The sequence below is a fragment of the Penaeus japonicus genome, unplaced genomic scaffold (assembly GCF_977035675.1).
Source record: "Penaeus japonicus unplaced genomic scaffold, GWHDUDI00000001_assembly GWHDUDI00000022, whole genome shotgun sequence".
Taxonomy (NCBI): domain Eukaryota; kingdom Metazoa; phylum Arthropoda; class Malacostraca; order Decapoda; family Penaeidae; genus Penaeus; species Penaeus japonicus.
Genome location: NW_028234424.1, coordinates 3143192 through 3167191, shown reverse-complemented (window position 1 = coordinate 3167191; position 24000 = coordinate 3143192). Strand labels below are relative to the sequence as shown.

Sequence of the window (24000 nt, the reverse complement as noted above, 5' to 3'; positions counted from 1 at the left end):
CCTAATTTGTTTGTCTTTTGTTTTTGTGTCTCTTTCGTTTTTAAGACAAATATCATATTTGAAAAAGGCTTGTTGATCTATAGCGTAAGTTATATTTCCTTACGGAAAGTCTATGCATTTTAGCAATTAACTTCGTTTTTTCTACTATATGTAGAAATTGTAGGGTAAGTCGGTACTATCTAGTAAAGTTTTGTAATGAAAATGTATATATGTGAGTGTGAGTGGGTGTGTGTGTGTGTGTGTGTGTGTGTGTGTGTGTGTGTGTGTGTGTGTGTGTGTGTGTGTGTGTGTGTACCATACCCACACGTAAATAAATATGCAACAAAAAAGGAAAAAAATACATTCTCAGAAATTATCTTAATCACATAAACACACACACACAAACACACACACAACACACAAACAAACACAAAACACAAACACAATAAAAACAACAACAACAACTATGTCCATGTATTCAGAACTAAACCTCCCTCATAATCTATTTTCTATGAACTTAGACCTCATACAGAAAAGTTTATAGATATACCAGGTATATACCAGTTAGAGGTAAAAAAAAAATCCTGTTTTTTTCGCATTGTATCAAACCGCATTTGTAAAGATACGAAATTGATGTGTAATCGAGTGTATGTTTTGTTTATACATGAGTGAATTCTCAACATGCGAGTAAAAATGAGCGTTTTGATTGTGAATACTTATACGAAGAATAAAGATATTAAAATAATCAACTGCTTGTGTCTAATTATGCCGTATCTTATTAACTTAATTTTTACTTCAGTTTTTCTGTGTGTCTATTATGTATGCTTTTAAATATATGACATAAAATCTGATGAATAAACACACACACATACACACACACATATGTCTATTTATCTATCTATTTATCTATATATCTATCTAAGCTATATCTAACTCTCTCGGTATATCTATATCTATTTCTACACCTATAAATCTCTATCCATATATATATTCATTTATCTATCTGTCTATTAACCAGCATCTCTACCGATCTATCTATATATCTATATCTACATCAATATGCATATATAAATATAGAAATATAGATATGATATAGATATATAGATATGTATATATAGATATCTCTATCTATCTATCTATCTTTTTTATATCTATCTATCTATCTATATATCTACATCTATATATCTACATCTATATCTACATCTATATCTATATCTATATGTATATACATATGTATATATATATATATATATATATATATATATATATATATATATATATATATATATATATATATATAGAGAGAGAGAGAGAGAGAGAGAGAGAGAGAGAGAGAGAGAGAGAAAGATATATATATATATATATATATATATATATATATATATATATATATATATATATATATGTATATATATGTATATATGTGTGTATGTATATATATATATATATATATATATATATATATATATATATATATATATATATATATATATATATGTATGTATATATATATCCATCAATCCATTTATCTGTCTGTCTATCCATCTATCTGACTATCTCTCTATGCACATATCCAACTATGTATCTATCTATATCTACCTATTTCCTTCCTTTCTGTGTTATTTTTGTTATTCGTCTTCCTTTTCCTTACTTTTCTTTTTTGTATTTGTTATCGATTTGTTAATCTTTGCTTCATTTTGTTTGCTTTTTTTGCTGGTTATTTTGTTTTCCTTTAAATTAGTATGAATATATATACATACATATATATGAATATATATATATATATATATATATATATATATATATATACATATATATTTTCTTTCTTTATTTATTTATTTATTTTATTTTTATTTTTATTTTTTATTTTTATTTTTATTTTTTTTAGTTTTCTTTTTATTTTTATTTTTTCTTTTTTTCTTTTTTTCTTTCTTTCTTTTTGTCACTTTATAATTATATGATAGTTATTTAGTTTTCTCTATTCTGTTCAACCTTTCATTTATTTAATCTCTCTTATTTCCATTCAGTGTCTGGTTTTATTTATACTCTTTCATTTTACTGAATTTCTTGAATCGCTTCTATTTTCTTGTTTATTCAATAAATTTACTGAATAGTTTTCGTTTTATTCATTCTGTTGTGCTTTACTCTAAATACGTCATTTCAATTCACTTAATGTTTTTCTTTACTGATTTTGATCAATTATTTTTGCTTTATTTAATTTGTTTAATCTCTTTTATTCAACTCATTTTATCCGATCTCTTTCACTTTTTTTTTTATTTTACTTAATTCATTTATTTATCATTTTTTTACTCACTTTAATTCAATATGCTCAATCTACTCAATTTTCTCATTATCCTTGATTTCCCTCATTTTCCTCATTTTACTCATTTTACTCATATTCTAGTCTATTTCTCCTATTTCTCTCCTAATTCTCCTATCAACTGTCTCAAAGTGGTCAACAAGGCTGCTTCCCTTATCTGTCCGCGATAACCTTAGATAGAATGAAAGATAAAAGTAACTTATATCTAAAAGGACGTTGACCAGCGATCTCAGGTTAAACACTTTTTCCCAAAGGGTTTCGTACCTTTTCTCCATCATACGGACAAACCTCCAGATTTACAAGAGAAATACATCACAAACACACCAAAAAACGTATCAAACGAAGATAAAACCAAATTAAACAATACCACAATAATTAGATAACAATCCTAACAACAATAATCCCAACTAACACGCTATATCAAACCTCCCTCCACCCCTTTTTATAATAACGCCATTTCACATCACTCTAAATCAACACCAGCGCCATCTGTAGTGTCTTCTAAGAACTAGTAGTCCGTAGTCGCAGATGGAGTCAAGTAGTCCATAGGCGCGTGAATAGTCATGAAGATCGCCTGCTTGTTATTGCTCCTGCTTGGCTTGACCTTTACGGTGAGATTTTTTTGTGTGTTTCTTTGTAATTGTGGATTCTGGGGGTATTTTTATTGTTGTTGTTAGTATTAATGTTGTTGCTGGTATGATTAGGAGTATCGTTATTTTGATTGTGATTATTATTTTCATTTTTTACCATTGGTATCATAATTTTTCTCATTACTGTTAATGTTTGTATTATTACTATTATTTTTTCTATATTATGATTATCATATTCATTATTGTTGTTACCGCTGTTATCACTATCGTTACTATGATTCTGATCGTAAATATCTTTAGTATTGTCATTAATAGCTTTATCATTATCAAATCATCATTTTTATCATCATCATTATCATCTATAATATTATTGATATTATTAGTGGTAGCAGTTTCATGATTATTGTTATTATCGTTATTATTATTATTATTATTATCACCATTATTATTATCATCATTATTTTATTATCATTATTATTTTTTTATTATTATTATTATCATCATCATCAACATCCTTATCATTATCATTATCATTAATATCATAATTATTATTATCATTTGTGGTAGTAGCACTATTACTATAATTATTATCGTTATTATTAATAGTAGTAGTGGTAGGTTATAATCATAACTATTATGTTTACCTTTATCATAATTGTTATTATTATAAGAATGGTAATTATTATTATTATAATTTAATATCATTATATTTTTTGTCATTAGTATTATTACTATTAGTATCATTATCATTTTATTATCATGATCGTTATTGTTATTATTGTTGTTACCATCATCATTATTGTTGTTATTGTCATTATTGCTATTATCATTATCATCATTATTATTATCATCATGGTTGTTGTTGTTTTGTTGTTATTAACATTATTATCATTATCATGATAGTTAGTGTTATCATTATCATCTTCATCATCATCATAATTATCTTTATTAGGATATCATTATTATTATCATTATTATCATATTAATATTATCATCATCATTATATTGTTGTTCTTGTTATTAACCCTGTCATTATTATTGTCATGTCATCATTATGTTATGATTACTATTATCATTATCGATGTTGTTGTTATTGTCATTTGTAGTTGTAGTTATTTGTCTTTTTAGTAATAGTAGTTCAAATATGGATAATTGTTATAATAATCATTATTGTTATTATCAATATTGTAATAATTATATCATCAGTATTTGTATGATCATGAAATTATCATTATCGTTTTTGTTGTTATTATCATTATTGTTGTTATCATTATCATTATCATTATTATCAAAAACATTATTAGTATCATAATTATCATTATCATTTTATTTTTTATCATTATTATCATTATCGTTATTATCATTATAATTATTGTTATTATTATTATCATCATTATTATTACTATCATTATCATTATCATTATTATCATCATCAACATCATTATTATCATCAATATTATTATAATTATTACTACCATCACCATTATTATTATTACCAATAGTAATATTATCATCTTTACTTTTATCATCATTATTATCATAATCATTATCATTATTAATATGTTTACCATGGTTATTATTACTATCATCATCATCATTGTTGTTATCATTATTATTATCATTGTTATAGATATTATTTCTTATTACTATCATCAATATCATTATCATTTTTATTTGTAATTATTGTTATTGTTATCATTATCATCATAGTTATTATCTGTATCATTGTTATTGTTCTTATTATCATTATCATAATTATCACTGATATCATTATCCTTGGTGCTGCTTTCATTATTACTATTATCATTATTATCATTATTATTGTTGTCATCATTATCATTAGCAGTTGTTGTTGTAGTAGTTTTATTATTATTATTATTGTTATTATTATTATTATCATAATCATCGTCAACATTTGTACCAGTAGTAGTATCATTATTATCATTATTATCCTTATCATCTTTATTATTATCATCATCATTTGTATTGTTACTAGTAATAAGAACATCGTTATGATTATTATCTATATATTTATTATTACTATTTTTGCTTTTTATTGTTTATAACACCATCACCATTATTATCCTTATCCTTAATAGTAGTTATAGTAATAGTAGTACTATTATCATTATCATTAGTATTTCTAATGTATTATCAAAGTAATGGTTATTATGAATATCATTATTGTTATTATCAGTGGTATTATGATTGTTCTTGTTTTTGTAATATTGTTTAATCATCATTATCAACATCATTACAGTTATTATCATCATCATCATTACTATCATAACCATTACAACTATTACCACTATTACTATTATCATTGTTATCGTCATTATCATCATTATTATTATTATCAAAATTATTATTCCTTCAATATCTGTGCCTATGGAAACTGCTCTGGTTAGTGACAAGGATGTTATCTTTCAAATTCTTATCTTTCGTTATCATATTTCTTCCTATTTCTTCTGGTCCCTAAGTTGGGGTAATATTCTCTGTATTCATTTCATGTAATTTACGTGTAAAGTCCCACTGTAAACTTGTATTCAACCGATGCTTAGATAGATTGATTTGTAATTGACTTGGCTCTTCGCGTGAAAAAGTTAGTTAAAAGTTAAAAAGTTATAGAAGTTATGATAAAACGTTATATAAAAGGTTAAAAGTAATAAAAGTTAAAAGGTGTTATCTCCGTGGGATAAATCTAGTTCCTAATGGAGAGCTTGCAATCTTGATCTCCTTTAACATCGAGGTTTTCCTAATGTCAAAATTAGTTAGGTGATGAATAGTAATGGTTTTGTGTGTTATTGAAATCTACTTGAGTTTCCCCTTATTAAATGCAGTTCCCACTTTAGTTCCGTTTTCTTTACGCTTTTATTGATGTTCAACTCCACAATATAAAAAATAATACTAAATATCACGGATATATACAAAAAAAAAAAAAAAAATCATAAATACTAACACGAACAAAAAAATATATACAATTAACAATGAATATAAAACACTACCAACAGCATCAAAACAAGCAAAAAACAAACTTTAAAATTTCATACCTCTACACATCTATCAACCCTTTTTATCCTTTCACACATACATAACCTATATACCATTATCCACATCCTATCTATCCCTCATACTATGCTATCCAGGTCACCCCGACACAAGCCGGTGTTCTGAACTGGTTCGAAGGGGATACGAACTCAAAAGATGAACTCCAGGCAGACGAACCTGACAGTGATGAGGTAATGTAATTTATTTTAGTTTCTAAATTTTCTTTATTTCTTTTCTTTTTTGGTCTTAGGTTTTTTTCTTCTTTTTTTTTTTGGTCTTCGGCTGTTTTTTTTTTTTTTTTTTTTGTATCTGTGTTTCAATGTTTAGGTTTTTGTTACTTCTTGTTGTTTTTTCAATTTGGTAGTGGAATTATTGAATCTATTTTCTCTCTCGCTCTCTCTCTCTCTCTCTCTATCTATCTCTCTCTCTCTCTATCTCTCTCTTTCTTTCTCTCTCTCCTTTCTCTTCTATCCGTTGACAAGGTAATGAAATGAGTCAATATCTACTTCCTTTTTCATTCTCTCTCTTCATTTTTCTCTTCTATGGATATATTACGTCATCTGGTTAAAGTTGTTCGATCGCTGTGCTGTGTTGAAAATGCGAAAATGAAATAATTATATGATATATCTAAAAGAAAAATTGATTTTTTTTATATAATTACCTTAATTGTTTTAGAATGAAAAGGAAATCGATTTTAAAAAATAGTGCTTCTCCTTATAACCATAGAGCTTTCCCTTTTTTCTTTTCCGACATCTTCCACTCATATCTATAGCATATTTTCTTTCCTGAAGCAGCAACTCTCTTAAAAGATCTATTTATTTCTGCAATTTTAAAGCTGTATTCACCAAGGACCTCAATATCAAAAGGAAAATTGTATTACCTGTTCCGGCTCAGTAAAGTAGACACAGACTGTTTGCTGACATTATTCCCTGGTATACAGCAGGTATTTTGCAACAGCTGGTATTTTGCAACAGCTGGCATTTTGCAACAGCTGGTATTTTGCAACAGCTGGTATTTTGCAATCTTGCCAACCTTACGAATCTTCACAGCAGTTGACGTTCTCCTGACAGCAACCTCTCACATTATTATAACTGATCATTTTCACGTCGTCTGCTGTTAGCTGTCACTTTCTTCAGTCACTTTCTTCTCACAATAATTGATGTTCTCCTGGTTGCTAACATCCTGCTGATGGTCTACTGACAGGTAACCTTCCTCTTCAAGGCTTCTGGGACTTTTATCAACGGATGTAAAGATTATTTCAGGCTCCTTTCCTTCTGCTTTAGTCAGCCTGCTTTTTCTTTGTTTTTTGTTTTTTTACTTAGGTTTCATGTCATGTTTCATGCGAGTCCTCTTTGACCTGGGTAGGATGCACCCTCTAGAACCCTTTCTCGTAATACCTATCTCTCTAATGTTCTACTGAATATTAAGCATTATTTCTATTGCTGACTTCATCATGGCAATTTACCAATAGCTAACACCTGATATTCTCCTAAGAGTTAACCTTTGTCTGACGCTCTGCTGACCTTCGTCTGATAATCTACCGGAAAACCGACACTTCTTAACGACAACTGCTGACTTCCTCTTGGCAATATCCTGACAGCTGGCCCTATCTTGAGTAAGACCTATCCTCCACCACAGCTGATCCTACCTCATTCCAGGAGCAAGACGGCAACGGGAACAACCAAATAAGGCGCCTCGTGGAAGCCATGCACAGCAGCTTCGTGGATCTGGCAACGAAGCGCAACACATGGTATGACCGGTACGACATTTTGGCTCAGGAGGCAGCCAACAATTCGAGGATTGTCACCGAATTATTGGGCATTAGCAGGTATTATTTTTCTTTGGAAGGATTGCGGTTATTAATGCTTGTATAGGTGTGGGTTAATATGAAACTGTTTCTTCGAGATGGTCATATTGAGACTGCCTCGATATAAATGTAGTCTCCCCTCTAAACCGTTTTCTATGACATAGAATTCCCGTTTTCCATAACGCTAATGTCTCCCCCGAGCCCCCTTTTTTAAACACACCCTTCCCATCCCCCATATTTTTACCCTCCTTACATTCCCTCACTTCTTTACCTCTTCCTCCCCTTCCTAGAATCGCCATGCCCATCATCTGGAACACATTCATGGCCAAGAACGTGTGGCAAAGGACAGCCCGGTTACAACACGGAGCCAGTCAGGTCTATGATCCCACACGAAACCGCCCAGCGCCCCATCCTCTTCGCTCGCTCTCCACTTCGCTCACGCAGGATGACGATTTTGCCGTCGAGGTCATCCTTAGCCTCGAGACGGAAGCCAAGTGAGTCTCTGGGCGGTGGGTTGGAGTGGGTGGGTAGGGTGGGGTAGGGGGGCTTTATTAACGGAGGAAGGGAGGGGAGGGGGGAGGGGGTGAAGTTGATGCTTCGTATAGAGAATAAATCAATCTGTCTCTATATTTTTTTCTTCTCTTCTTTCTTTCTTTTATCTTTTTATTTACCGTTTTCTTGTCTTCGTTCCCTAATAAATTCCTAACTTACCCGCCTCTCCCAAACCCAGCGTGGGCTTCCGGTTGATGTGGGAACCGGAAGATGGTGACATCTTCGACTGGAACCAAGATGACATCTTCTTCAGCCTTCATCTCCGCCGGTTCCACCCCGATAATGACAAGTAGGTGATGAGGTTGTGATGTGATGGGGTTGTGATGTGATGTGATGGGGTTGGGATGTGATGTGATGTGGTGAGGTTGGGATATGATGAGGTTGTGACGTGATGTGATGTGGTTGGGATGTGGTGAGGTTGTGATGTGATGATATGTGACGGGGTTGGGATGTGATGTGATGAGGTTGTTATGTGAGGTTGGGATATGATGAGGTTATGATGTTGGGATGTGATGAGGTTGTGATGTGATGGGGATGTGATGTGATGTGATGGGGTTGGGATATGATGAGGTTGTGACGTGATGTGATGTGGTTGGGATGTGGTGAGGTTGTGATGTTATGTGATGGGGTTGGGATGTGATGTGGTGATGAGGTTGTGATATGGTGAGGTCGTGAGGTAATGAGGTCTCTAGGCAATGAGAGGGAAGATGATTAAGAAATTTGATAATCGTGATAATGATCAGACTTTTTTGACTTTGACTTTGACGAGTTTATTGAGACAAGTGATTACGTACATCTCAAAAGGATGAGGTAACATAGGTTATCCTCACCCCAATCTTAGTCCCTCTTTGATCTGAGTAATTATGATAATGATGGAATGATGATAATAATGATAATAATGATAAGAAGAAGATTGAATATAATGATGCTAATGATATTAGTAACAACAGTGATAATGATAACAATAATAGGAATAATATTAATGTTCATAATAAAAACAGTGTTAGTAGTAGTAATAATGAAAATTATTATAACGTTCAATGGCAAACCACAGAAATCCCAATAATTTGTGTTATTGTTCATCTAGTTGCTAAAGTTCTCAGGTCTGGTGCCATCATCATATATTCTTACTTTCTCTTTCTCCTTCCCTTCGCTAATCCTTCTTTCTTCCTTATCTCTCGCTATTCATCAACTTATGTCTCCTTATCTCTTTCTTTCTTTCTCGCTATCCATCAATTTCCTTCTCTTTCTCTCTCCTGATGTCTTTCTTTTTCATGTTTTTTTTCTTCTTCTTTCTCTCTCGCTATCCATCAATTTCTTTCTCTTTCTATCTCATGTTCTTTCTTTTTCTTTTTCTTTTTCTTTCTTTCTCGCTGTCCATCAATTTTCCTCTCTTTCTCTTATTTTTATACTTTTTTTTTACCTTTTTTCTCTCTCACTATCCACCATTTTCTCTCTTTCTCATATTTGTTTTTCTTTCTCTCTTGCCATCCATAAATTTATCTCTATTTCGCTCTCCTTTTCTCACTCTTTCTCATCATTCCCTCTCTCTCACTATCCACCAATTTCTTTCTATTTCCCCCTCATTTTCTCTCTTTCTTATTATTTTTCTCTCTTTCTCTCTCGCTCTCCATCAATTTCTTTTTATTTCTCTCTCCTTTTCTCTCTTTCTTATTATTTTTCTCTCTTTATCTCTCGCTCTCCATCAATTTCTTTTTATCTCTCTCTCATTTTCTCTCTCTTTCATATTATTTTTCTCTCTTTCTCTCTCGCTCTCCATCAATTTCTTTCTATTTCTCTCTCATTTTCTCTCTCTTTCATATTATTTTTCTCTCTTTCTCTCTCGCTATCCATCAATCACTCTCTTTCTCTCTCATTCCTTTCCCTTTTCTTTATTTTTCCTTACACTCTACCCCTATCTCCCCTTTCACAATATTTTTTCCTCTTACTCCCTCCCTCTCCCTCTCTCCCTCCCCCTCCCTCCTCTTCCTCCCATCTGATCATCTGCCTCCCTGTTCCTTCTCCTCGACCTTTTTCTTTCTTTTTTTTTTATCCCAAGGACGACCTCATCCTCGACGTCCCTTCTCCTCCTACAGGGAAGTGGTGATGAATGACAAGTACGACGGGAGATGGACACCTGACAGCTCCAGGACGTCCTCGGAGCACTGGCCGCCCATTCAACCTGGACAGAAGTTTGAGGTTATTGTGATGAAGGTAAGGTGAGGGTGTGGTGTGGTGTGGTGGGGTGTGGTGGGTGGGTGGGTGGGTGGGAGGAAGAGGGTGGTGTGGTGTGGTGTGGTGTGGTGTGGTGGGTGTGGTGGGTGTGGTGTGGTGTGGTGGGTGTGGTGTGGTGTGGTGTGGTGGGTGGGTGGGTGGGAGGAAGAGGGTGGTGTGGTGTGGTGTGGTGGGTGTGGTGTGGTGTGGTGGGGTGGGTGGGTGGGTGGGAGGGAGAGGGTGGTGTGGTGTGGTGGGTGTGGTGTGGTGTGGTGGGGTGAGTAGGTGGGTGGGAGGAAGAGGGTGGTGTGGTATGGTGTGGTGGGGTGGGTGGGTGGGTGGGAGGAAGAGGGTGGTGTGGTGGGGTGGGTGGGTGGGTGGGAGGAAGAGGGTGGTGTGGTATGGTGTGGTGTGGTGGGTGGGTGGGAGGAAGAGGGTGGTGTGGTATGGTGTGGTGTGGTGTGGTGGGGTGAGTAGGTGGGTGGGAGGAAGAGGGTGGTGTGGTGTGATATGGTGTGGTGGGTGGGTGGGTGGGAGGAAGAGGGTGGTGTGGTATGGTGTGGTGGGTGTGGTGTGGTGGGGTGGGTGGGTGGGTGGGAGGAAGAGGGTGGTGTGGTGTGGTGTGGTGGGTGGGTGGGTGGGTGGGAGGAAGAGGGTGGTGTGGTATGGTGTGGTGGGTGTGGTGTGGTGTGGTGGGTGGGTGGGAGGAAGAGGGTGGTGTGGTATGGTGTGGTGTGGTGGGGGGGGTGGGTGGGTGGGAGGAAGAGGGTGGTGTGGTATGGTGTGGTGTGGGGGGGGGGGTGGGTGGGTGGGAGGAAGAGGGGGGAGTGGTGGGTGGCTGTGGTGGGTGTGGGTGGGTGGGTGGGAGGAAGAGGGTGGTGTGGTATGGTGTGGTGGGTGTGGTGTGGTGGGGTGAGTAGGTGGGTGGGAGGAAGAGGGTGGTGTGGTGTGGTGGTTGGGTGGGTGGGTGGGAGGAAGAGGGTGGTGTGGTGGGGTGGGTGGGTGGGTGGGAGGAAGAGGGTGGTGTGGTGTGGTGTGGTGGGTGGGTGGGAGGAAGAGGGTGGTGTGGTATGGTGTGGTGGGGTGAGTAGGTGGGTGGGAGGAAGAGGGTGGTGTGGTATGGTGTGGTGTGGTGGGGTGGGTGGGTGGGTGGGAGGAAGAGGGTGGTGTGGTATGGTGTGGTGTGGTGGGGTGGGTGGGTGGGTGGGAGGAAGAGGGTGGTGTGGTGTGGTGTGGTGGGTGGGTGGGTGGGTGGGAGGAAGAGGGTGGTGTGGTATGGTGTGGTGGGTGTGGTGTGGTGGGGTGAGTAGGTGGGTGGGAGGAAGAGGGTGGTGTGGTGTGGTGGTTGGGTGGGTGGGTGGGAGGAAGAGGGTGGTGTGATGTGGTGGGTGTGGTGTGGTGGGGTGGGTGGGTGGGAGGAAGAGGGTTGGTGGGTGGTACGGGGTGGGAAGAAGGGAGGGAGAGAGGGAGGAAGGAAGAGTGGGTGAGAGGTGGGTATTATAGGTGGGAGGGAGGGAGGGAGGGTGGATAAGAAGTGAGAGTGGGTGGGAGGATTAGGAGAAAAGGAGGGAAGGGAGAGGGAGAGAAGAAGGGTTTATAGGAAGAAAGGAAGAGAGGGAGAAGGTATATAGGTGATGCGTAAGGATGTTTATTTTTCATAAACTGAGAGAGAGAGACACACACACAGACAGACAAAGACAGAGACATGAAGGGAAAGACTGACAAACAGAGACAGAGATAGACAGGGAAAGTCTGAGAGACTGGGAAAACTGACAGACAGAGACAGACACATACACAGACACATAGACAGATTGAGATAGATAGGGAAAAAAACTGACTGACGGAGACAGGCAGACAGACAGAGACAGACACATACACAAAGACATAAACAAACACAGACATACAGACAAAGAAACAGTCAGAGACAGAGAGGGAAAAACTGACAGACAGAGACAGGGAGACAGACAGAAACAGACACATACATATACACAAACAGACAGACAGACAGAAAAAACAGAAACACAGACAAAGGAAAAGAGAAAGAAAAAGCAGAGAGTGAGAGAGAGAAAGAGACAAACAAACAAACAAACAGACAGAAAAAAAGAGAAAAAAGAAAGAGAGACAGACAAAGACACAGACACAGAGAGGCAGAAACAGAGAAAGAGAGAAAAAAAAGAGAAAACACTAACTCGCCTTCCACAGAGAGGCAGAAACAGAGAAAGAGAGAGAGAGAAAAAAGAAAAGAGAAAATACTAACTCGCCTTCCTTCACATCCAGAATGGCCCTTGCTTCCACGTGATGGTCTTGGCTGGAGAGGACATCTACGTGCAGATTCCCAAACCAATGGGATACACTCATACCTTCTGCCCCAAGGTCAGTGCAACGGAAGTAGGAGGAGGGGTAGTGGTAGTAGTAGTGGTGGTGGTAGTAGTAGTAGTGGTGGTGGTGGTAGTAGTAGTGGTGGTAGTAGTAGTGGTGGTGGTAGTAGTAGGAGAGGTGGTAGTAGTGGTAGTGGTGGTAGTAGTGGTGGTGGTGGCAATAGTAGTGGTAGTAGTAGTGGTGGTGGTTGTAGTAGTGGTGGTTGTGGTTGTAGAGTTGTAGTAGCCATTGTTGTTGTAATAGTAGTAGTTGTTGTTGAAGTAGTATTTTTAATAGTAGTACTAGTCGTAGAATTAATAGTAGTAACAGTAGTAGTAATAGTAACAGTAGTAATTGTAACAGAAGTATTAGTAGTAGTTGAAGTAGTGGTAGTAATAATACAGTAGTTGTAGTAGTAGGAGCAGTAAAATTAGTATTGGCAGTATTAGTAATGTTAGTAGTAGGAATAGTAGTAGTTGTTGTAGTAGTGACGAGAGCACTCCTAGTCGTAATAGTTCTTAATAACTTCAGCAGTTATGATACTACTAGAAGTGGTAATGATGATGGTAGTAGATGTAATAATATCAATAATAGTAGTAGTAGTTAGTAATAGTAGTAGTAGTAGTAATAATAGTGGAAGTGATAATACTAACAATGATAATGATGATAATCAGATGATGATGATTATGAAAAAGATAAGATTATCTAATCATCATTAATCTGTATTATTGTCAGTTTTGTTCATTATTTTTATCATGAATCTTTTACATTCACCAAAGATGAGTAATTATGAGTAATTATAATAATAAAAATAATATAAGCAATAGTAACGATAGAGAAAAATATAAGCATATAAAAGTGATGATAAGTAACCAAACAAATAAATAGATAAGTATATATATATATATATATATATATATATATATATATATATATATATATATAGAGAGAGAGAGAGAGAGAGAGAGAGAGAGAGAGAGAGAGAGAGAGAGAGAGAGAGAGAGAGAGATAGAAGAGAGAAAGAGAGAGAGAAGAGAGAGAGAGAGAGATGTAATCCCTTTTTTAAACAAGTCAATCCCCCTCCCCCCTCCCCTCCCCTCCCCCCTCCCCTCTCTCCCACAGCCACGCCGCCAAGCCAGAATAAGCCAGTGGGAAAGCCGGGAAGGGGAAAGGGGGGGGAGGGGGGGTGGATTTGATGCTTCGTATAGAAGAATTAAATCAATCTGTCTCTTATCTTTTTCTGCTCTTTCTATTTCTTTCTTTATTAATTTTTATCTTACGTTTTTCACTTTGTCTTCTCCCTAATAAATTCCTAAACTTACCCGCCTCTTCCCAAACCCAGCGTGGGCTCTCCCGGTTGGATGTGGAACCGGAAAAAGTGACATCTTCGACTGGAACCAAGAACATCTTCCTTCAGCCCTTCATCTCCGCCGTTCCACCCGATAAATGACAGAGTAGGTGATGAGGTTAGTGATGTGATGGTTGTGATGGAGATAGGGTTGGGATGTGATGTGATGTGGTGAGGTTGGGATATGATGTGGTTGACGTGATGTGATGGGGTTGGGATGGGGTTGAGGTTGATGTAGATGATATGTACGGACGGGGTTGGGATGTGATGTGTAGTTATGAGATTGGTAGGTGGATATGATGGGTTAATGATGGTTGGGAGTGATGAGGGTGATGTGATGGGTTGGTTGTGATGTGATTGGTGAGTTGGGATATGATAGTTGACGTGACAGATGATGTGTTGGGATTGGGTTGAGTTGTGATGTGATGTGATGATGTTATGTGATGGGTTGGGATGTTGATTTGGTATGAGGTTGTGATATGGAGAGGTCGTGAGGTAATGAGGTCTCTAGCAATGAGAGGAAGATGATGAAGAAATTTGATAATCGTGATAATGATCAGACTTTTTTGACTTTGACTTTGGACGAGTTATTGAGACAAGTGATTACTACATCCAAAAAGGATGAGTATCATATTATCCTCACCCCAATCTTAGTCCCTCTTTGATCTGAGTAATTATGATTAATGATGAAGGAATGATGATAATAATGATAATTATGATAAGAAGAAGATTAAATAATTTCTAATGCTAATGAGATTATTATAACAACAGTGATAATAAAACAATAATAGGAAATAATATTAATGTTCATAATAAAACAGTGTGTTATGTAGTAGTAATAATGAAAATATGATAATAACTTCAATGGCAAACCACAGAAATCCCAATAATTTGTGTATTGTTCCGTCTAGTTTGCCTAAAGTTTTCTTCAGGTCTGGTGCCATTCATCATATATCTTACTTTCTCTTTCTCCTTCCCCTTCCCTTCGCTAATCCTTCTTTCGTCCACTATCACTCGCGTTATTCATCAACTTAATTCTCTCTTATCTCTTTCTTTCTTTCTCCTCGCTATCCTTCAATTTCCTTCTCTTTCTCTCCTCCTGATTGTCTTTCTTTTTCATGTTTTTTTTTCTTCTTCTTTCTCTCTCGCTATCCATCAATTTCTTTCTCTTTCTATCTCATGTTCTTTCCTTTTTCTTTTTCTTTTTTCTTTCTTTCTTTCTCGCTGTCCATCAAATTTACCCTCTCTTTCTCTTATATTTTATACATTTTTTTTTTACCTTTTTATTCTCTCTCACTAAATTCCACCATTTTCTCTCTTTCCTCATATTTGTTTTTCTTCTCTCTTGGCCATTCCCATAAATTTTAATCTCTATTTCCGCTCGGTCCTTTTCTCACTCTTTCTCATCATGTTTCCCCTCTCTTCCGTCACTATCCACACAATTTCTTTTCTATTTCCCCCTCATTTTCTTCTCTTCTTTTCTTATTATTTTTCTCTCTTTCTCTCTCGCTCGCCATCAATTTCTTTTTATTTCTCTTCTCCTTTTCCTCTCTTTCTTATTTTTTTTTTCTCTCTTTATCTCTCGCGTCTCCATCATTTCTTTTTAAATCTCACTCGCATTTTCTCTCTTTTCATATTATTTTTCTCTCTTTTCTCTACTCGCTCTCCATCAATTTCTTTTATCTCTCTCGCTCATTTTCTCTCTCTTTCATATTAATTTTTTCCCTCTTTCTCTCTCGCTATCCATCAATCACTCTCTTTCTCTCTCATTCCTTTCCTTTTCTTATTTTTTCCTTACAACTCTACCCCTATCTCCCTTTCACAATATTTTTTCGTCTCTTACTCACCCTCCCCTCTCCCGTTTCTCTCCCTCCCCCTCCCCTCCTCTTCCTCCCATCTGATCATCTGCCTCCCCATGTCCCTTCTCCTTTCTCGACCTTTTTCCTTTCTTTTTTTTTTATTCCCAAGGACGACCTCATCCTCGACGTCGTCCCTTCCCTCCTACAGGAAGTGGTGAAATGAAGAATGACCAAGTACGACGGGAGATGACACCTGACAGCTCCAAGGACTTCCTCGGGGAGCACTGGCCGCCATTCAACCTGGACAGAAGTTTGAGTTATTGTGATGAAGGTAAGGTGAGTGTGTGGTGGGGGTGTGGTGGGGTGTGGTGTGGTGGGTGGGTGGGTGGAGAAGTGTGGTGGTGAGGTGTGGAGTGGTAGTGGGTGGTGGGTGTGGTGGGTGTGGTTGGTGTGTGTGGGTGGTGTGGTGGTGTGGTGTGGGGTGTGTGGGTGTGGGTGGGTGGGTGGGTGGGAGAAGAGGCGGGGTGTGTGTGGCTGTGGTGGGTTGGTGTGGGTGTGGTGTGTGGTGGGTGGGTGGTGGGAGGAAGAGGGGCAGCCGTGGTGTGGTGTGGTGTGGTGTGGTGGGGTTGTGTGGTGGTGGGTGGAGGAAGTGGGTGGTGTGGAGTGGAGTGGTGGGGTGGGTGGGGGGGTGGGAGGGAAGAGGGTGGTGGGTGGGGTGGGTGGGTGGGTGGGAGGAAGAGTGGGTGTAGGTATGGTGTGGTGTGGTGGTGTGGGTGGGAGGAAGAGGGTGGGTGGTATGGTGTGGTGTGGTGTGTGGTGGGGAGTGAGTAGGTGGCGTGGGGGATAAGAGGGGGGGTGTGTAGGTGGTGGGGGGTGGGTGGAGGGAGGCAGAGGGTGGGTGGAGAAATGGTGTGATGGGTTGTGGGTGGGGTGGGTGGTGTGGGGGGGGGAGGAAGGGGTGGTGTGGTGTGGTGTGGTGGGTGGGTGGGTGGGGGGAGGAGGGTGGTTGTGGTATGGTGTGGTGAAGGTGTGGTGTGGTGTGGTGGGTGGGTGGGAGGAAGAGGGTGGTGTGGTGTGGTGTGGTGGGGGGGGGTGGGTGGGTGGGTGGATGAGTGGTGTGGTTGGTGTGGTGTGTGTGGGTGGGTGGGTGGGTGGGAAGAGGGTGTGTGGTGTGGTTGCGTGTGTGGGGGGGGTGGGTGGGTGGGAGGACGATAACGACAAGAGGAAAGAACCTGTGTCGAGGTGTGGTTTGGTGGGTGTGGTGTGGTGGGGTGTTGGGTGGGTGGGAGAAGAGGGTGGTGGGTGTGGTGGTTGGGTGGGTGGGTGGGAGGAAGAGGGTGGTGTGGTGGGGTGGGGTGGGTGGGTGGGTGGGAAGAGGGTGGTGTGGTGTGGTGTGGTGGGTGTGGTGGTTGGGTGGGAGGAAGGAAGAGGGTGGTGTGGTTGGTGTGGTGTGGTGTGGTGGGGTGGAGTAGGTGGGTGGGAGGGAAGAGGGTGGTGTGGTATGGTATGGTGGGGGGGTGGGTGGGTGGGAGTAAGAGGGTGGTGTGGTGGGGTGGGTGGGTGGGGGGGAGGATAAGGGGTGTGTGGTTGGTGTGGTGGGTGGGTGGGAGGAAGAGGTGGTGTGGGGTGTGGTGGGGTGAGTAGGTGGGTGGGAGGAAGAGGGTGGTGTGGAGTGTTTGGTGTGGTGGGTGTGTGGGGGGGAGGGGGTTGTGGGTGTGGGAGTTGGTGTGTGTGGGGGGGTGGTGGGTGGGTGGGTGGGAGGAAGAGGGTGGTGTGGGTGTGGTGTGGTGTGGGGGTGGGTGGGTGGGTGGGGGGAAGAGGGTGGTGTGGTATGGTGGGTGGGTGTGGTGTGGGTATGTGGTGGGTGGGTGGGGGGGAGGGTGGTGTGGTATGGTGTGGTGTGGTGGGGTGGTGGGCGGGTGGGAGGAAGAGGGTGGTGTGGGTGGTATGGTGTGGTGTGGGGGTGGGGTGTGTGTGTGGTGGGGGAAGAGGGTTGGTGTGGTGTGGTGTGGTGGGTGGGTGGGTGGGTGGGGGAAGAGGGTGGTGTGGTATAGGTGTGGTGGGTGTGGTGTGGTGGGGTGAGTGGGTGGGTGGTGTGGTGGTTGGGTGGGTGGTGGGTGGGAGGAAGAGGGTGTTGTGGGTTTGGTGGGTGTGGTGTTGGGTTAGGAGAAAAGGCGGGAAGGGAGAGGGAAGAGAAGACGGGTTTATAGGAAGAAAGGAAGGGAGGGAGAAGGTATATAGGTGATGCGTGAGGATGTTTATTTTTCATAAATGAGAGAGAGAGACACACACAGCAGACAAAGACAGAGACATGAAGGGAAAGACTGAAAACAGAGACAGAGAGACAGGGAAAGTCTGAGAACTGGGAAAACTGACAGAAGAGACAGACACATACACAGACACATAGACAGATTGAGATAGATAGGGAAGAAAATGGACTGACGGAGTTATTACAGGCAGATGTAATTTAGACAGAGACAGACACATACACAAAGACATAAACAAACACAGACATACAGACAAAGAAACAGTCAGAGACAGAGCGGGAAAAATGACAACAGAGAAGGAGACAGACAGAAACAGACAAACATATACACAACCTCGACAGACAGACAGACAGAATAAACAGTAACACAGACAAAGGAAAAGAGAAAGAAAAAGCAAGAGGTGAGAGAGAAAAGAGACACAAAAAACAAACAGACAGAAAAAAAGAGAAAAAAGAAAGAGTGACAGCCAAAGACACAGACACAGAGAGCAAGAAACAGAGATAGAGAAAAAAAAGAGAAAACACTAACTCGCCTTCCACAGAGAGGCAGAAACAGAGATAGAGAGAGAGAGAAAAAAGAAAAGAGAAAATACTAACTCGCCTTCCTTCACATCCAGAATGGCCCTTGCTTCCACGTGATGGTCTTGGCTGGAGAGGACATCTACGTGCAGATTCCCCAACCAATGGGATACACTACTTCTGCCCCAAGGTCAGTGCAACGGAAGTAGGAGGAGAGGTGGTGGTAGTAGTAGTGGTGGTAGTAGTAGTAGTGGTGGTGGTGGTAGTAGTAGTAGTAGTAGTAGTGGTAGTGGTAGTAGTAGTAGTGGTAGTAGTAGTAGTGGTGGTAGTGGTGGTGGTGTTAGTAGTAGTAGTGGTGGTAGTAGTAGTAGTAGTGGCGGTTGTGGTTGTAGAGTTGTAGTAGCCATTGTTGTTGTAATAGTAGTAGTTGTTGTTGAAGTAATACTTTTAATAGTAGTACTAGTCGTAGAATTAATAGTAGTAACAGTAGTAGAAATAGTAAGAGTAGTAATTGTAACAGAAGTATTAGTAGTAGTTGAAGTAGTGGTAGTAATAATACAGTAGTTGTAGTAGTAGGAGCAGTAAAATTAGTATTAGCAGTATTAGTAATGTTAGTAGTAGTAATAGTAGTAGTTGTTGTAGTAGTGATGAGAGCACTCCTATTCGTGATAGTTCTTAATAACTTCAGCAGTTATGATACTACTAGAAGTGGTAATGATGATGGTAGTAGATGTAATAATATCAATAATAGTAGTAGTAGTTAGTAATAGTAGTAGTAGTAGTAACAGTAGTGGTGGAAGTGATAATACTAACAATGATAATGATGATAATCAGATGATGATGATTATGAAAAAGATAAGATTATCTAATTATCATTAGTCTGTATTATTGTCAGCTTTGTTCATTATTTTTATCATGAATCTTTTACATTCACCAAAAATGAGTAATTATGAGTAATTATAATAATAAAAATAATATAAGCAATAGTAACGATAGAGAAAAAAATAAGCATATAAAAGTGATGATAAGTAACCAAACAAATACATAGATAAGTATATATATATAAATATATATATATATATATATATATATATATATATATATATATAGAGAGAGAGAGAGAGAGAGAGAGAGAGAGAGAGAGAGAGAGAGAGAGAGAGAGAGAGAGAGAAGAGAGAGAGAGAGAGAGAGAGAGAGAGATGTAATCCCTTTTTTAAACAAGTCAATCCCCCTCCCCCCTCCCCTCCCCTCCCCCCTCCCCTCTCTCCCACAGCCACGCCGCCAAGCCAGAATAAGCCAGTGGGAAAGCCGGCCCCTGCGCATTGTGGTGAACGAGGACAACCATGGCAGCGGGGAACTTCGAGTCCACGCCATCACCTGGTACCCGACCTCGCCTGTGACCTCCCAGGCTTGGCAACAGCACTAGTGGACATCTCTCTTGCCTTTTTTTTCCCTTTTTTTTGGAGGGGGGCGAGGGGGGGAGCGGAGGGGAGGGGTGTCTGTTAATTGGGTTTTCTTTCTTTTTTTTTTGTTTTTTGTGATCTTGTTTTTGGGTTATGGTGTTATTGTTATTATCATCTGCATTGGCACTGGTGACTTTTTTTTTGGCACTGACACACCTCTCTTCGTGGCACTTTTAACATCTCTGACACCTTCGAAGTCGTGGAAGTACCAACTCTCGGCCTTGGCACTGCTAGGCTTATTCATTCACTGACACCTCTTTTTTCTAAGTCGTGGCACTGCTAACCTCTCGATAATTGTTATTTCTCTTGTAATACTAACTATAACCCTTTCTTCTGGTCTTATCACTGCCACCATCAAGCCACTACTAATTAAATTCCTGGCACCCTTTCTTGGTCGTGGCACCACCACCTCCCCCTCCCTCCCACTCTGGCCAACATTGCGGATTTAGTAAGAGCATAAATTAAAGATGCCAAACAGAATCATGTTTATTTTCAAACCCCGAAGAGAATTTAGAATCTAGAATTTAGACTCAACTTCGAAATATTACTTTGTTTTGGAGGTGAAATGGGTGTCGTATTATATTGATTTTAGACACTTATCATTTATTCTACACTATGTGATGAAAATAGTCTAGTTGGAATTCCCAATAAATCTGACATTCTGAACAAAATAAAGCTTAACATTTAAGACTTGTATTTATCCTTGGCAGAATTTTAATGTATAAGCAGATAAAGAGACAGAGAGAGAGAGAGAATTAAAATGAGATACACGTGTGGGTGGAGAGAGAGAGAGAGAGAGAGACAGACAGACAGACAGACAGACAGACAGACAGACAGACAGACAGACAGACAGACAGACAGACAGACAGACAGACAGACAGACAGACAGACAGACAGACAGACAGACAGACAGACAGACAGACAGACAGACAGACAGACAGACAGACAGACAGACAGACAGACAGACAGACAGACAGACAGACAGACAGACAGACAGACAGTCACAGATACAGAGAGAAAACAAGACAGAGGCATACAAAAAACATTACGAATAATTAAAGGAAATTAACTATTGAATAGTCTTGTTCTATTTTACACACTATGCCAAACTCAGGGTTCTATGATATACAGCACCAAATGTAAGAATTTGGTGATAAGGATGATAAAATAAAGTAAAAAGTCATCATATCAATAACGATAACAACAATAAAAAAAATAATGAAGACATCTCCTTAATGATATTAATATCTTTTATTAAAATTAGGGGAGAAAAGTTCACATAAAAAACAACACTTGAGATGTAGCTCTTTTTGCAAATGATGTTGCTACCTCATTGATAGCTCTTGTTGCAGCATAAACAGCATTCACAGTCTCTTTATATCTATACCGTTCAGCATATATCCATTTTCTATAACTGGAGATCTGGGGAAACTTCTAAATTTATAGGTGATGCTTTTAAGCTACTTATCATTGCCTGGTTTTCAGTAATATCTCTGACTAAGTCGAGTTAAGTTAAGGGTTAAGATTCAGTTCACTCTGTCTTCCTCACATTGAAGTTACCATGGAGACCAGATGCTGAAGACACTGTTTGGGGAAATTTATCTCTGAATGGGGATAGAAACTTTTTTTTATGCTTTGTTGGTTGTCAGAAGAGGGCGAGATTTTGGTTTCCTGTATCTGTCTGTCTGCTTGTATGTCTGCCTGTTGATTTCTCTATTTCTCTATGTCTGTTTTCTCTCTCTCTTTCTCTATCTCCCCCTCTCTCTCTCTTTCTTTCTTTCTTTCTCTCTCTTTCTCTCTCTCTCTCTCTCCCTCTCCTCTGGAATTTCTGGAATATCAATACTATTTTTACTTCAATGGCACCCCAAGAACTCAATTCTTTCATTAATTTTTTTTGGATATGTTCTTGTAATTTTTTGAGACTGTATTGATGTTTTTTTGTTTGTTTGTTTGCTATAATGTATTTTTTTGGAATTCTAAACACATTTCAGATAAATTACAGATTTTATTCAATAAAACACGCAGTGAAAATTTCAAATATTTAGTTTCACGCTAAAAATGCACAAATCACAGAGATATACAAGAGCATTTAAACCTCCTATATATTTATCATTATATCTACCTATATATAAAGCATATTTTAAAAACATATTAAAATAGATAACTATTAATGATTTATTTTTCACATTTTCATAATTCTTTAATCAAATCCACGCAAATAGTTTCAACATTATTCTGATACCGAAGTGCTCTCTCTTGCTCCCACTCGACGTGTTTAATGGCTGCTTGAGAAACTCGCACCAAAAATTCCATGCCTAATCTTTTGCGATCCTTGAGTTGCTCTTTCAATATCATTAGTCTGCAAGATGATGTTATCAATTTAATGCATGGTTTGGATCGATAATAACAGTTAGAAATATAGTAAATATTATGAAATTAAGTGAGAGCTCTTAGGTGATAGTCTACATAGTAATATTATGATTAGATACATATCTGATTAAACTGAAAATCCATAAATTAAACTGCTTTGTGAAATAAGGACCATACTTAATTTATAACTCTGATTTCAATGGTTTTAAAAAATTAGTCATCTTAAAGACCTTCATGTATTATAGTACAGCGAGTGAGGAACCTTTATTTTCTCATTCTAAAAAAGGAGAATTGCTTGGAAGAGTTAATGTAAGAATGAATAGTTTGTGACTCCTTCAGAAAAGCAGATTCTCTATTAATCACCTCATGAACCTTAGGTCACAGATCTAGTGTAACAGTATCACAAAGAGTCATGAAACCTAACAAATGACAGCTTTTCAAGACAGTTCTGAAAATGGAAATTAGTGTATAAACTGAATTAAATGTGAATAAGATATACTCATAGAGTGGAGAAGAATTATCTATCTTAGTCTATGGATTATTAATTCTCCTTCATGCCTCCTCTCTATGAAGTACCCTTCATTTGAAGAGACACTTTTTTAATGTCTCACAAAAAAAAAAACTTTAAAGGAATTTAAAATAACAGGAATTATTAATCAGAATGCTAATCTACAAATACAAATTAACTTAATACAAAAGTAAACATAGACAAAAATTATATTCACTTACTCCTCTGCAAGCTGTTTCATTTCACTTTCCTTCTTTTGGACTGATACGTTGGAAGTCTTGAAGAATTCGGTAATCTGCTGCTGGAATCTGTCCAATATTTGCAAGAGTTCACGCTCCTTTTGGGTATGAGAGCAATGCCGTGGATATTACTTTGTGTAATAATATAATAAATGTGTTTGATATATAGTATGTTGGTGTCACATTTTTTTTTTTTACTAAGTAGCATGTAGTTACTGTTGTGCTATACAGGGATGAATTTACAATACATATCTATATTTTAACTTACCTCTGCCACATTGTCATTTTTGGTTATTTGTGTGTCCTCGTCAATGAACTGAATCTTTTTCTGGAGTTTTGCTAATTCGTTCTTTTTGTCTTGTAAAATTTCTTGAATCTGCAGTTACAAAAAAGGAAAGAAAATCATATAAATTCTACTAGTTTCTTGATTTAACTATATCACCAAAAATCTATTATATATCAATACTTGATCGATAACATTATCTTAATTATGGTAAGATATGTAAGACACAATTTCTAACTTCATATAACTTAGATATAACTTTACAAATATATGTTTGGGTGTGTGATTATTTTCATGATTATTTTAATCATCTTTTCATCATAACTAATCTAATTCA

General features: G+C 38.3%; 2 protein-coding genes across 2 annotated transcripts in view; one reads left to right on the top strand and one right to left on the bottom strand.

The window, feature by feature from the left end:
• Nucleotides 1–2785: 2785 nt before the first annotated feature.
• Nucleotides 2786–20951, top strand: LOC122263133 (uncharacterized). The gene is made up of 8 exons (XM_043031464.2): nt 2786–2910; nt 6036–6128; nt 7596–7765; nt 8035–8238; nt 8475–8585; nt 10393–10510; nt 12788–12883; nt 20074–20951. The coding sequence occupies exons 1-8, from the start codon at nt 2863–2865 to the stop codon at nt 20224–20226; spliced, it is 993 nt and encodes a 330-aa protein (XP_042887398.2). The 5' UTR covers nt 2786–2862; the 3' UTR covers nt 20227–20951.
• Nucleotides 20952–22248: 1297 nt separating this feature from the next.
• The window catches only part of LOC122263130 (uncharacterized), a 3376-nt gene continuing 1624 nt past the window's right edge, over nt 22249–24000 (bottom strand). Inside the window, exons 2-4 of the mRNA XM_086549941.1 lie at nt 23649–23756; nt 23363–23478; nt 22249–22622 (exon numbers count right to left, since the gene is read on the bottom strand). Of these exons, the coding sequence (XP_086406067.1) occupies nt 22454–22622; nt 23363–23478; nt 23649–23756 (393 nt within the window). The 3' untranslated portion in view covers nt 22249–22453. The remainder of the gene's footprint in view (nt 22623–23362; nt 23479–23648; nt 23757–24000) is intronic.